The sequence below is a fragment of the Theileria orientalis genome, chromosome 4 (genome assembly GCF_000740895.1).
Source record: "Theileria orientalis strain Shintoku DNA, chromosome 4, complete genome".
NCBI lineage: Eukaryota > Apicomplexa > Aconoidasida > Piroplasmida > Theileriidae > Theileria > Theileria orientalis.
Window position 1 is genome coordinate 1,093,543 of NC_025263.1, and position 13,702 is coordinate 1,107,244.

Consider the following 13,702-nt stretch of genomic DNA (forward strand, 5'->3'; position numbering starts at 1 on the left):
GTCCTGGTGTGTATTGGGATTCCATGTTTAGGAATCCTCACTAAATACATGTTTTAATCTTTAAAATGGCTTGTAAGATAGTGATATGATTAAATGAGGGGATTGCAAAGGGTTTCTGACTTAATTAACGAAACCGTAAAGTCTGATTGGAGTAACATAAAATGTGTTACGTCGAAGGAATGGGAGGACGAGTTTGATGAGTATTTGAATAAGCTGATAGAGGATAAAAAGAGCCCTAAGTCACCTAAAGTTGGACCAAAGTCGAAATCAGTTAGTTTAGGCTTAAATATGTGTTACTACAGGCAAAAGGCGTAAATGTAGATAACCTCGATGAATCGGCGCAATTTAAACTGTGTTACGACCTGTTTAATATAATGGAAGGCATTTGGCTCGAAGGAAGGAAGCATATGAATTCCATAGAGCAGATGAAGTTGGTGAAACCGTTGGAATTGGACGAGCTGGTGGACTACGCATTCAGGTGTGTACTCGTGCAACAACGCACATCACTTATAAAATTTTTAGGCTGAGGTCGACCACCTACAGTCCGCCGGAGAACGTGAACGTGGACGATCCGACGAGGCACTACGACTTGTTCCCGCAATACCACTTTCTAGGCGTTCCGAACACCAGCCAGATGCACTCGTCGAGGCTGTTTGCGTTGTCCAAGATGGAAAACCAGTGTTCGGCGCCAATAGTGGAGTTTGAGGTCGTGTCCGACACGATGAAGCAGATGAGGCTGAGCTGCAGTACCCCGAACTCAGTGATTCACTTCCAGACCTCGCGAGAGTCGAACATACCGTGTCCCAGGACTGGCGTCTACCTGACGCACAGCACCGACCCTGCGGTTTACGACGCGAACAAGAGCTATAAGTTTAAAATAGACTGCAACCCGTTCACGGTGCACGCATGGGCAACGTGCGAGGGCTTGAAGCAGTCGCCAGTGGTAAACATCAAGTACGAGTCAAATGCGAAGCCAGAGGCAGAGGAGAAAAGAGATGAATTTGGATTAATGTTAAGCAGGAAAAAGTAAATTAAGAATAATGTCATATAAACATTGCGTTGAAATACTATTATTAACGTTAGTATATTCTCTAATATCTGTAGTATATATGCGTGGATATGTATATCATGTGTGTATATATCCATATATACTAACACACACTTGATCAGCAGGGTATATTGGCAAGGATGTATACATGAACGTATATACTAAGTAGCATATATAGGTAATAAAAGTGTTTACATTAACACACGCATCTACAAATCCACGCAAATAAAATGATGAATCATATTGTTGTTGAAAACAATTACAAGATCTTCACTAAAGTTAATGGGTTAACAGGTGACTGCAGTGAGCACTACCACCCCATAAACCACAGGCACCGTACACACACTACCACACCATATTCTAGAGCAAGTGTGTATGGTAAAAAGTTAAAAGGGCGATTGTATGTGTATGGGCTGTGGTGTTGGCACTCATTAAGGGTGCCTGCGGCCATAACTGACTGCTACTCGTATGAAGACGCCAACTCCACCAGGTCGTTGGCCACCTTGGGGTCGCCAGAATGCTCCCTGTACAGCCTCGCCATGAACCCGTAAACTCGCCTGTAGAGCAGCCTCGTGCTCGTGGTGTCCAGATCTGCAAAGCCCTCAGCTATATCTGGCGGCACGTAGTCGAGCAGCGTGTTCGTGTACACGACCTGCCTCATCCTCTCCAGGAACTCGGGGCCCGCGAACTGGACATTAACCGGGGACACCTCCACAAGCCTCCCTCCCAGCTTCGCCAGCGCAGCGTCCAGAACCACGTGCGATACGACCTCGACGTTGTTGTCCACGAGGTCCTCCAGCAGAAGCTTAAACGAGCTGTTCACGAAGGGCGACTGAATTGCGTTCAGCAGCGTCGAGAACGAGGCGATCAGGAAGAAGTGCGCCCTGGCGCCCAGCGTCTTCGACACCTTCTGGCACCAGTTTATCACCGGATTCAGCGTCATCTGCAGAATCGTCAGCAGGTCGTCGGAGGCCGAGTACTCCAGCTGAATCGACACGATTTCGCTCAGGAAGTTCGCCACCGTGGCCACCACGACGTCCGCGTTCAGCCGCCTCGAAGTCCGCTCGTCGGACAGCGGCACCGTGATGTTCTGCTGAAGCTTGTTGATTATCAGGTCGTTCCACCTTGCGCACATAGCGGCGAAGGCGCGCAGTATTGGGCTGTCTTCCGGCGCGTAGTACACCTCCCCCACGCCTTCCTCCTCCTCGCAGTCCCCTTCCCGCGCTCCCGCTTGCGGGCACAGGTACGGCGGCCTGAGTATGTTGAGCATCTTGTTGTAGTAGAAGTTGCATATCTGCACTGCTGCGTACAGGTCCAGTATGTCTGCCACCTGGATGTCCTGATAAATGTCCGTTGAGGCCAGGGTTCCTTCGTCGGTGCTGCTGCCAAGGCTGGTCTGCGAGTCCATTGCGAAGAAGTCAGCTTCGGCGTGCGCCCCCTCGTGAGTGTCTGCTTCCATCCCCGAGGCGTTCAGTATCTGCTCCAGCTTATTCTCGAGTGGCGCCACCAGCTTCTCCGCGATCTTATCTATGTACTTGGGTGCGCTCATTATTTCCACGTCCAGGTACGGGTTTGCGTACAGGTTCAGCTCGCAGTTGTAGTAGAGCGAGATAACGCAGGACTTGATCAGCGTCAGCACCAACTGCAGGTTCATGAAGAGGTCGTAGATTGCGTTGTTTTTGTACTTCATGTCCAGCTTTATGTACTGGAGCAGGAGGCTGAACCTTCTGTACGACAGCTCCGATAAAAACTCATTTATGTCGTTCAGGAACCTTTCCAGGCACTTCGGGTCCAGGATCAGAAGCTTCAGCATCCTCAGACTCAGCTCTCTGGGCTCCATTTCCAGATCCTCCGAGCATTTCTCCCCCAGGTCTCCCTCTCCACCCTGGCCACCGTATGAACCTGTTTCCAGCTCCTTTTCCCTGTCATCTCCCAGCCACTCAGCATTAATAGCACTTGCATCCTTGTTGAAAGTCTCTTTATCTGCACTAGCGCCATTTTCGCCTGTTTCATTGTCATTGTAGTACTGATCTGGGCCGTACTTGGTGCCAAAATCTGCTTCACCTGGTTTCCCATGGGACCTGCGTGGCGTGCTTATATTAATCTCAAACAGCGACGCTATTCCTATTCTATCTTCTTCCTCCGATACGTTGATTAGTGGCTCGTTTATTATTCCCGAGTCCGAGGTGAGTGTTGATGAAAGCACTGATATCCTCTTCGTTCTTTGTATTAGCCATAAATAGCACATTTCTGATATTTTTTCAAAATTATCGTCTATTTTTTTCAACGCCTCCAGCAAAGACGGCGACTCCGATAGGTCCTCCAACTTCTTCAGCGAATAACAGAACTCTCTTGACCTTTTCAGGCTTTCTGCCGACTGCACGATCTTTATGAACTCCTCGTACTCCTCGTCCCTCAGGTCCGCTCTATAGTGGTCCAGTGCCCTTGGATTCAGGTGTGTTTTCAGCTTCTCCACGCACTTAAGCTTCGAGTAGTTTTCGTTTATTCTTTTTTCCAGGGCACACAGGTTCGAGAAGTCCCTCGTCACGCTTATGCTCCTCATTTTATCTCTTATCGACTCCACCTTCTCGTTCAGATGATTCAGTTTCGAGACCATCTCGTTCGCCTCTTCAACACATGGGCTTGTAAGCTTAAGTGCTGACCTGAGTTTATCCAGAAGACTGTCCAGGTTGTCGAGGCGCAGGTCCGGGAACGTGTTCAGGTTAAACCACGAGAATTCCTCCGTAAATCCATCTTGGAAGTACTTTTCAAATGTTTCCGTTGAGTTTTTGAGCACTTTTGCGATATCCGGTCCCTTTTCCTTCAAGTTATCCAGCTCGTTCTTAAAATCTGATCCCATTAGATCAACTAAGCTCTTTTGTATTCATTTATTTCTACAAATCCCTCATTTACCTTTAAAATTATAATTATGATACAAATTATTGGTTTATTTTAAAAATTAATGACTGGATTCCGTTTTTTTTGTTGGAATTCTGTCGTAAATACCGTCATAAGTATTCACACACATTTTACCAATTAACTTCTCAGATAAATCATTTCTCGTAATTCAAACATTAAATTACTCCTATTCATATTCCGTATACTATTTAATATATATGAATTCAAAATATCAACTTAAGCGGTAATGTGTATGATGGTTTCACCCATCTTTAAAGCCAAATTCCAAATATATAATTTATTTCTTTATATTTACTCAAGAGTGACTAAAATTGTGAACAGAGTTTCGAAACATGGAGAGCTACTCTGCTGGCGGGAATGGACTCGGCATGAGTTTCCTCCTCGGTATCTGCATTGGGTTCTGGATGATGAACCCGTGGCCCTGCTCCAGCAGCTCGTCGAAGCACTTCTTCTTGCACTCCAGCTCCAGCCACCTGCAGTCCTTGCACCTGCCCTTCGGGTACTGGAAGGGGAGGCTGCCGTGCCACGTGAAGTCCTTCGTCCTGTTCCCTGTGAACTCGAAGGTCGGCAGCTCCGGACTCGGGTGCCTGTCGAATATGTGCAGTTTGTGGTTCACGTAGCAGGCGTACATGTAGAGCATCAGCAGCGATACGACAGCCTTGATCAAGAGCCCCTGTCTCCTTTCAAACTCTGTGTAGCACATTAAACTTATTCTTCCTTCTGGCGAGATTCTCAGCAGGTGCGCCTTCCTGCTATTCAGCATTGTAAAAAAGCCTCCTATGTCCAAATATCTGTACAGTTTATCGAAAACTGTTTCCCTTCCCTCTCTTCTCACGCTAATTATGTTCGGGTTATCAAATATTCTACACGATTTGAGCCCATCGGCATACGTGGTCACCGTGGGATTCACTTTAAACTGTTCGAGGGGTTTCGCGGCCTGGCTGTAGAGTCCTTCTCCAGTCACTGAATCTTCGACTTTCGTGAGTGTTGAAAAACACCTAGGGTTCAAAGTGAGGTGTCCTTTGGAGTAACCAAATTTTAAAACAGCAAGTGGCCCATTGAACATATTTGTCTGTCTATATTCTATTATTCCGCCAATCGATATTCCATAATTAGTATTGATGAACCTTTTTTGGCAATTTAGATGTGTCACCAATGGTTTAAGGCCATTATTGAAAAACTGAATCGGTCTCATACTCAAATTTAACTACACAATAAATCAACATACTAAAATCCAAACTATTCTTCCATTGCCATGCTATTCTCTATTTAAAAATCAATAAATTACTAATGGATTGTCCACACCCCCATTAACGACATTAGGGTGTAAAAGAAATTTTATTTATAGCTCACATTCACTAAATATTTCATATATTATGGAGCTTAACATTTTACAGAGCTCAAACTGGGATGATATCGCTGATATCCACAGTCTTGATCGTGTTGCCAGACGATTTAAGGTCTGCTACACATTGGACCAGACTGTCCCTCAGAAACCCCTTTATTTTGTTCCTCTCCATGAAATACTCCACGACTTTATCCACCTGCTCATCTTCCGTGAATTTGCAGGTTAAGTAGTCGTCGTCGTCCACCTGCAGGTTCAACACGTACTCAGTTCTCTTCGTGTTCAGCGCCTGTTCGTCCACCTCAGTCTGCCTCTTCTTCTGCTGCGCTTCAGCCGCAGCTTTCCTATCCGCGTATTCCTGGTACTTTGACTCCAGTGATTTCTCAACAACGGGCTTTAACCTGGATTCCAGCCTCGTGAGATTGAAGGAATCCGGCGGCTTCCTGTCCGCCTTCTTTTGGTCGTACACAAACTCAGTCTGCCCCGATAGTTTCTTGTCGTTTCCACACAGGTGTACTGCCACCAGGTACCGAATGCCGTCCTGAAATTGGTGTTTTTTGTGATAAAGTACCTGCAGCATCTTCAGTTTCAGCTGACTTTGCTTCGTCAGCAGGGTGGACGCGTTTTCGACCACTTCGTTGTTCCACTCGACAAGGACAACCTTGTATTGCAGCTCCGAGAAGTCGCAGTTGAAGTAGTCGCTCACCTCTGAAGGACTTAGCAGGCACTTAAAGTAGAGCGTGGCTGTGTAATCATTACCGGTTTCCACGGTGACATCCATGGTCCTCGATTTGTTCTGGCCTACAACAAATTAAACTATAATCGGATTAAGTTAGTACCGTTAAAGTCTTTGCTTCCTAACGAGAACGCCTCCTTGTCCCTAAAACACCTTTTTACACTCCGTGGACTTACTTGGATCCATATTTCAAGGTCTGCCTCAACTTGGTGTTTTCAATTATCAAGTTGTGGTTGACTCTTTGCAGGTTGTGTAGCTTCAGAAGAGAATCTAAGGCGAATTCTTATTAGAGTAAGGTGAACCTACTTTCTTTATACTTGGCGAGTGACTTGTTAAGCTGAGTCAGCTGTTTTGGAGATAAGTTATGCACGTCCAAGCTCATCTTTACTGTTAGTGTGTGAAATAGAGTTATATTGGCTGTTTCCCAAACTGTGTGTATATGTTCGCTTATAGCAATCGCCTTCACTCAAAACGTGGCACCTTCTCCAGTGTCAATCTATTCTGTGTGCGTATCTAATTCTATCCCTCAGAAGCGATAACACTGAATCGGCCTTAGCTTCAAGATTTTTACTAAGTCGCTCCTGTTTATCCCGTTCTTCAACCTAATTTGTCAATTATGCTATGCTTTTTATTTATTGGTAAAAACGGCATCCGCTGCTACAATTTTCTCTAAAATGTGCAAATACACACTAGACAATTAAAGTATACAGAATCACGCTGACTGTGCACATTCCAGAGACATGTAGTCGATACGGCCTTTAAATCGCTCAAACATTAATTTAAATACGTGTACTCGTTACCTTTTCCTTTAGTATTTCTGAAAATTGATTTGTTAAAAACTCCTGTATGGTTACCTGTGCTCCTCCTGAGCTGCTGCAATTTTTTCGCCAGGTCCCTAGCCCCAAACGCCCTGATTTGCTTTAAAATCGCAGTTACTTACGGTACTGAGTAGTTTATGTCCACTGGCACTGGTTCTGATGATTGCCAAATGTCCTGCGTGACGTTGTACACACAACAGCGTTTACCTGGAAATCCAAGGGGTACAGTGCTAAACTGCTCGGTAGAAATTGTAAATTTGTTTTAATCGAGTCCGCTTTCCCTAGTATCTGCACTTTTAGCGCCTAAACGTCGTTATTCTGGTGTCGGTGCTCTACAACGCGTGTAACTACTATTCATCCCATAACTAACGTATTCTATCTATGCAGACTGTGTAAAACGTACTATTATTACGATGTGTATATACAGGTATAAATACATTGCAGAATTGTTTGTGACTGGCCGTGGTTACCTCACAGGTAATTCTGCCTTATAATAAATCATTTTTTTCAAGAAGCAACTGAGATTGTTTCCTTGTGACGTTTCCATCCAATTTTTCGTTTGTCTTCTGTGTTTTCATTGGGTGGAGACTTTTAATACTCGGTACTGAAGGTCTTTACTTCAAGGTAACTTTTCGTTACAACATCCTTTATTACAACATTTTATTTTAGCGTGTTGCTTGTGCCTTGATGTTCGTCGCTAAAATCAACACATTCAGGCTCTTTGAGCTGTTGACATTCACAATTTATTACAATCCCGGCTTTGATTTATTATACAGTTTGGTGCCTTAGCTCACCGTTGATTTCTGATCTTTCAGGAAGATTGAAATAGCTGTGATGTTATCCGAGTTTTTTGCCTTTGACCTTTGTTGGTTCAGCGCCGACTCAATAAGGTACTTTGACGGATTTAAGCCTATATGTTTATTTGCACTTCCATACATTAAAATCTATCTCTACTGGGACTTGTTTAACTACCTAGAGATACCTAAGTTTATGTTGCCGTATCTATTTGTATCTAGAAGTATCTAGTTGGCTATATCTGTGATTTCGTAGAGACTTACCCTGCTGGTGGCCCTGGAACAGGGTCTTGAACGCATCCTCGCACGTTTTAATGTCCCAGAGGCCGTCTGATGCCAGGATGATGCACTTGTGCTTCTCCTTCCTCTCAAAGATCGTGATGTCCGGGTCACTGCTGAGTCCGTACTTTTTCAGGTCCTTGCCCTAAAGTGCATTTATATTTGCTGTCAAAGATACCCCGAATGCTCTCGAGTACTGCAGTTGCATTGGCTGCTCCCCTCTTGCCTTTCTCAGCGTGAAGTCTCCTCCTCTGATGAAGGGGTTGTTTGAGTGACTGCACAGGAACTCTACTGAGCCACCGGACGACTAAACATGGTTTTATTGTTGCCTTTATTGCACTAATATCTATCTATTTCTTACAATTATTCTCAACTTTTCCTCCGGGTTGTTAGGCTTGTGGTCGTGCGTCAAATACTTACAGGACAGCATGCCCTCCTCGCTCGAGCAGAGAGCCACTCTGCTGTCCCCCTACAAATGTTATTAGTAACCGGTGTATACGTTTCCAATCAAGCAGTTATCATATTTGTTTCATACCAGGTGTCCCACTACGATGTACTGGTTGACCATCAGTACTGTCACGCTTGTGCTCGAGGCGTAGTCGTGTGAGAAGCGTGCGCACAGTCCGAGCAGCTCCTCGTCTGCTGACTTATACATTCTAAACATGGCATCGTATGCGCAGGTTACAATATCTCCTCCGTTTTCCAGCGCGTTAATCAGCTTTTCCCACTGAGGTGATTCCGTGAGGTGCTTGATTATAATCTTCTGGATTGTGTCTGAGGAGAAATCTCCTACGGTGCCATCAAAAACGCCAAAGAATGAAATGTCGTATTTTTCCGGGTTCATTTTTGGTACAATGATTAGTCTATCCTCCTGTGTTTTGCGACTTCCTAAAAAACATATTACATTGTACCAGTACCTATTTCTGTGTGGGCCGAAACCGCAAAAGTGCCGTAATCCTCATAATCTACTGGGTGGGTGATTTGGATTGTGGGTTGAACCAATGAAGTTTGGGCGTTTGAAGTCGAATTAAAAGTCATATCCATTAGACAATATTGTGAGGATGTGTTAAGTGGGTTGATTAGTTTTTTTAATACCGGGTTACAATTATTAATAAACAAAAACAACAAATATTTATCTTGATTTCAGATAAACTACAAAACAACAAATTAAAACTGATATGATTTGGTGACACAGCCCCATCCGAAAATAATAGGTTCTTATTGTAAAGTAGTGTTAAATCCCGCTAAAACTGAATTAATTTTTTTTCTATTTTATCAGTATGTTATTTTTAATAACACATCAGGTTTATGTTGCGGTTTAATTATTGTAAATTGTATGTTTGTTTACACCCTTAATGTCGTTGAAAACCTATTATTGTGTTGTTCCAATTAACTTAATTTGGATTGTAAAATATTATATGACAATTTAGTGTTAAATCATAAATTATTTGAATTAAAATTCTATTTATTTTATATCGCAATTAATAACAAATCTAATATTGTTTATGAAAATGTTGAAATTTCTCACATTGAAAATTATTTACATTGAGTAGCTGCAATTGATAGATAAATGTGTAAATGCCGAAGTGATTAGATTTGCACAATTTGAGTTCTCTTGATTGAATATATCGATTTGATTCATGTAGTTAAAATTTGGGATATTTTAGCCATTTTCAAGTCAAAGTTACACATTTTTATTCCGAGTGTGATCCGGAATTCTTTACAATTAAAAAAACAACTGTTGTCATTTACACATCTTCAGTTTAGATATGCTAAATGTAGTTAAAAATGTATATTGAATATGTGATACTGGATGGGTTCAAAAGCTACTCCACAAGAACAGTAATAGGTCCTCTAGATCCACACTTTAATGCCGTCACGGGGTTGAACGGGAGTGGGAAGTCGAATGTTTTGGATAGCCTGTGCTTCGTGTTTGGAATTTCAGACCTGTCGACAGTGAGAGCGACGAAGTTAGACGAACTGATCTATAAGCAGGGGCAAGCTGGTATAACGAGAGCATCAGTGACCATAATCATAAACAATAACCAGCCGAACTCGCCACTTATGCACCCGTACAACACAATGAAGGAAATAACAATAACGCGTCAAATAGCAATAGGAGGAAAAAATAGGTACTTTATAAACAACCACCCTGCGACGCCGAAGAACATTTTCGACTTCTACAACACAGCAAGAATGAACATAAACAACGCAAGGTTCCTTATAATGCAGGGAAGAGTAACGAAAGTGGTAAACATGAAGCCGAAGGAGTTGCTGGAGCTGATAGAGGAAGCAAGCGGAACGAGAATATACGAAAACAAGAAGACAGTGGCACTGAGGTTGATAAAGAGGAAGGACGAGAAGATGCAGGAGATAGAAAAAATCATAAAGGACGATATATCGCCAATGATGCAGAAGCTGAAGAGCGACAAGGATGATTTCCTGAAGTACAGTAACGTTAAGGACGAGTACGACCGCTTGAAGAAAATACAGGCGTACCTGCAATACAGCTATTACAAGGAGTCGATGGAGAAGTTGGAGGAAAGTTACAGGAGTAAAAAGGATGAAATGGAAAATAACCTGAAGTCAGTGAAGGACATGGATCAGCTGATCAAAAGTATGAGTGAGAAGCTGGAACAGGAGCAGAAGACATTGAGTTCGACACAGAAACAAGTGGAAGCGTACAACTTGAGAGTAGATACAGTGAATAAAGCAATATCGAAGCTGAAAAGTAACAAGAAAATCACGGAAAAGGACTACAAGGAGTTGTTGGACGCAATGGAGGAGACGTCGAAGGAGATAGAAACGCACACAGCAAGTTTGAGCGAGTTTGGACAAGTGGACGCATTCAACGAGTTCGCAAAAAAGGTGGAATTGGATAGAAAGAAGCTGAAGGAACTACAGCAGTTGGCGAATACAGGAGGGAAGGTGGGCCAGATGAGTCAGCTTAAGTCGAAGCTGTCGTCGTGCATATCGGAATTGGAGAACTCGGAAAGAGTAGTGGCGCACCTGGAGCAGGAGATAAGGAAGAATGAGTTGAAATTGAAGGAGTACAACGAGTCGAAGAGTAGCTACGACGCGAAGATGGAGGAGATCAACGAGAGGAAATCGCAACTGGGGAGAAGAATACAACAAATAAACAAGCAGCTGGCAGAGCACGGCCAGGGAGACGTGGTGGCGGATCTGCAGGGAAAACTGCGGAAGATGAGGGAGAAGAGAGAGAGGCTGGAGCAGGAGCTGTGCATGAACGAGCAGGAACTGAAGAAGCACAGAGTGCAGGTGAAGACGGTAGGAGATGCGACCGGGTACCACGGGCAGATCTTCGACGTATTGGGCCTGAATGAGCTAGGAATTAGCTACTCAGTGCCAATACACGTGTTGGTGGGCTATAAGCTGAGTTACCTGGTGGCAATGAACTCGAAGCACGCGAAGAGCCTGTTCAAGCTGAATAACTTCGCAAGCAGCAGCAAGAAGGTGACGATAGTGCCGCTGGAAGACATCAAGGTTAACTACCTGCTGACGGAGGAGGACCTGAGGCAGATAAAGGCAACTTTGAGCGTGGGAAAGGAAGATGAGAGGAGAGTGCTGGGCTACTGGGAAGTGTTCGAGTACGAAGAAAAGTTCAGGAAGCTGGCGCAGTACGTGAGCGGAAACTGCGTCTTCTGCAACAAGGACAGCGACGCGAAGAGCATAGCGTACTCGAAGGAGCTCAGAAAGAGGTTCGCAACGGCGACGCTGCAGGGAGACAGGTACGACACGTCAGGAACGATGTCAGGAGGAGGGAACAAGTACCTCAACGAGACGCTGAAGACAGTGTCGATGTTGAGGAGCGCCCAGAGAGAGTTAGAGGAAGCAGACAGAGAGGTGTCGAAGCTGAATGACCAGCTGGCACAGTGTAAGAGTATGACGGATGAACTATACGACCTGAAGAGTAAGCACGAGTTGTGCACCTCAGACCTGTTGAGTCTGCAGATGAGGCTGAAGGGAGGAGAGTACTACACAGTGCTGGAGAGAATCAACAGCAGTAAGGCGCAGCTGGAGACGAAGATGAGCAGAATGAGTGAGCTGAGGGAGAAGAGAGAGCAGTACGAGCAGGAGCTGGCAAGTCTGTCGAAGAGTAACGAGGGAGACCTGGAGGGAAAGATTAAGCTGATAAAGGAGAGTCTGAAGAAGGCAAGTGTCCAGCTGGAGCTGCTGAAGGAGCAGAACGTAGACCAGCAGCTGAAAAAGAGCACGCTGGAGCACCAAATAAACTCGAACAAGCAGGAGCTGGAAAATAAGAAGATGCAGAAGCAGTCGCTGGAGGAAATGAAGATGAGCCAAGAAGAGGAAATAAAGCAAAAAGAAGAAGAGCTGAAGAAACTGAAGAAGGAGCTCGAGGGAGAAAACAGTAACCTGAGCAGCGTGCAGAGCGTAATAGAAAAGACGATTAAGGATAAGGAAAAGCTGGCCTCGAGCGTGGATGAGATGAACCTGTCGATAAAGCAGCTGGAGTATGACCTGGAGACGTGCGAAAAGGACATCAACGAGTACCAGGTTAAGATGGCGAAGCTGGAAATCGAGAACCCGTACGTGGTCTCGCCGGACCCGGAGCTGTTAGAAGGCGCGCACCTGTCGAGTAGAACGAGCATCATGGACAGCCACAGAACGACGAGCTCGAACAGAGAGTCCTCAAGGTCGAGCAGGAACGAGAACACAGGAGAGTCGGCACCGGACGGGTCAGGAAGGCTGGACCCAGGAAAGGAGACGAGTAGAGAAGGACCGACGATGGGCATGGCGAGAAGTGACAGTAACCAGGGGGAGGGAAGCAGAAGCAACTCGAGAAGAGACTCGCTTAAGGACAGCTCAAGAAGGGAGACGAGCAGAGACTCGAGCAGGAGAGAGCAGGGCAACGTGAAGAGGGACCTGGCGCACGTTAACGCGAAGCTGGAGCGCCTGCAAAAACTGAAGGAGAAGCTGAGCAGAAGAATAAACCAGAAGGCGCAGCAGATGTACGACAACATCCAGCACGAGTACAACGACCTGATCAATAAGATGAGCAAGGTGCAGAACGACAGGAACAAGATAGAAAAGACAATAGAGCAGCTGGACAGGAAGAAGCAGCAGAGCATTAACGAGATATTCACGAAGGTCAACGACCACTTCGCAAAAATATTCTCGCTCCTGCTCAACAATGCGACGTGCAAGCTGGTGCCCGCGGACAGCAAGGACATCAACTCGGGGATCCTGATGAAAATATGCTTCAACAACGTGTGGAAAAACTCGCTCTCGGAGCTGTCAGGGGGTCAGCGGTCGCTGCTGGCCCTGTCTCTGATCCTCGCGATGCTGAAGGTGAAGCCGGCGCCGGTCTACATCCTCGACGAGATCGACGCGGCGCTGGACCTGAGCCACACGCAGAACATCGGCAAGATGGTGAAGCAGCAGTTCCAGTACTCGCAGTTCATCATCATCAGCCTCAAGGAGGGCATGTTCAGCAACGCGAACACGCTCTTCAAGGTGAAGTTCCTGAACGGCCACTCGGTGATATCGCGCCACACGAGCTCGGCGGCGGCCGGAGGAGCCGCCAGCAACGCAGTCCTGACGAACGGGGCGACCAACACGCTCGAGACTGGGGGTGCAGACGGAGTTTCGGAGCACGACCGGAATGGTTTGAACGACGCGCGGGGTGTAAACCACGGAAGTAGCCAAAACGGCGAAGTGCACCACACGAGGAAGAAAAGTAAAAAGAAATAAAAATATGCATACACGCGTACATGGTATTCA

The 13,702-nt window shown here is 45.4% G+C and overlaps 6 protein-coding genes across 6 annotated transcripts; 2 read left to right on the forward strand and 4 right to left on the reverse strand.

Annotated features, from left to right (window-relative positions):
- Window positions 1-93: 93 nt before the first annotated feature.
- On the forward strand, window positions 94-1,030 carry TOT_040000498 (conserved hypothetical protein; the record flags this gene model as incomplete). The annotated part of the gene is made up of 3 exons (XM_009694131.1): window positions 94-270; window positions 303-478; window positions 523-1,030. The coding sequence occupies 3 exons, from the start codon at window positions 94-96 to the stop codon at window positions 1,028-1,030; spliced, it is 861 nt and encodes a 286-aa protein (XP_009692426.1).
- Window positions 1,031-1,508: 478 nt separating this feature from the next.
- Window positions 1,509-3,908, reverse strand: TOT_040000905 (conserved hypothetical protein; the record flags this gene model as incomplete). The annotated part of the gene is made up of 2 exons (XM_009694132.1): window positions 1,509-2,875; window positions 3,038-3,908. 2 exons carry the CDS (start codon window positions 3,906-3,908, stop codon window positions 1,509-1,511), a joined length of 2,238 nt encoding a protein of 745 aa, XP_009692427.1.
- Window positions 3,909-4,307: 399 nt separating this feature from the next.
- Window positions 4,308-5,162, reverse strand: TOT_040000906 (conserved hypothetical protein; the record flags this gene model as incomplete). The annotated part of the gene is made up of 1 exon (XM_009694133.1): window positions 4,308-5,162. One exon carries the CDS (start codon window positions 5,160-5,162, stop codon window positions 4,308-4,310), a length of 855 nt encoding a protein of 284 aa, XP_009692428.1.
- A 205-nt stretch (window positions 5,163-5,367) lies between these two features.
- On the reverse strand, window positions 5,368-6,430 carry TOT_040000907 (conserved hypothetical protein; the record flags this gene model as incomplete). Its single annotated transcript, XM_009694134.1, has 6 exons — window positions 5,368-5,584; window positions 5,684-5,853; window positions 5,884-6,113; window positions 6,152-6,192; window positions 6,225-6,318; window positions 6,355-6,430. 6 exons carry the CDS (start codon window positions 6,428-6,430, stop codon window positions 5,368-5,370), a joined length of 828 nt encoding a protein of 275 aa, XP_009692429.1.
- Window positions 6,431-8,468: 2,038 nt separating this feature from the next.
- TOT_040000499 (serine/threonine protein phosphatase 2C) lies at window positions 8,469-8,983 on the reverse strand (the record flags this gene model as incomplete). The annotated part of the gene is made up of 2 exons (XM_009694135.1): window positions 8,469-8,827; window positions 8,857-8,983. The coding sequence occupies 2 exons, from the start codon at window positions 8,981-8,983 to the stop codon at window positions 8,469-8,471; spliced, it is 486 nt and encodes a 161-aa protein (XP_009692430.1).
- A 744-nt stretch (window positions 8,984-9,727) lies between these two features.
- TOT_040000500 (chromosome segregation protein) lies at window positions 9,728-13,672 on the forward strand (the record flags this gene model as incomplete). Its single annotated transcript, XM_009694136.1, is given in 2 exon segments — window positions 9,728-12,148; window positions 12,161-13,672. The coding sequence occupies 2 exon segments, from the start codon at window positions 9,728-9,730 to the stop codon at window positions 13,670-13,672; spliced, it is 3,933 nt and encodes a 1,310-aa protein (XP_009692431.1).
- Between the last annotated feature and the right edge of the window lie 30 nt (window positions 13,673-13,702).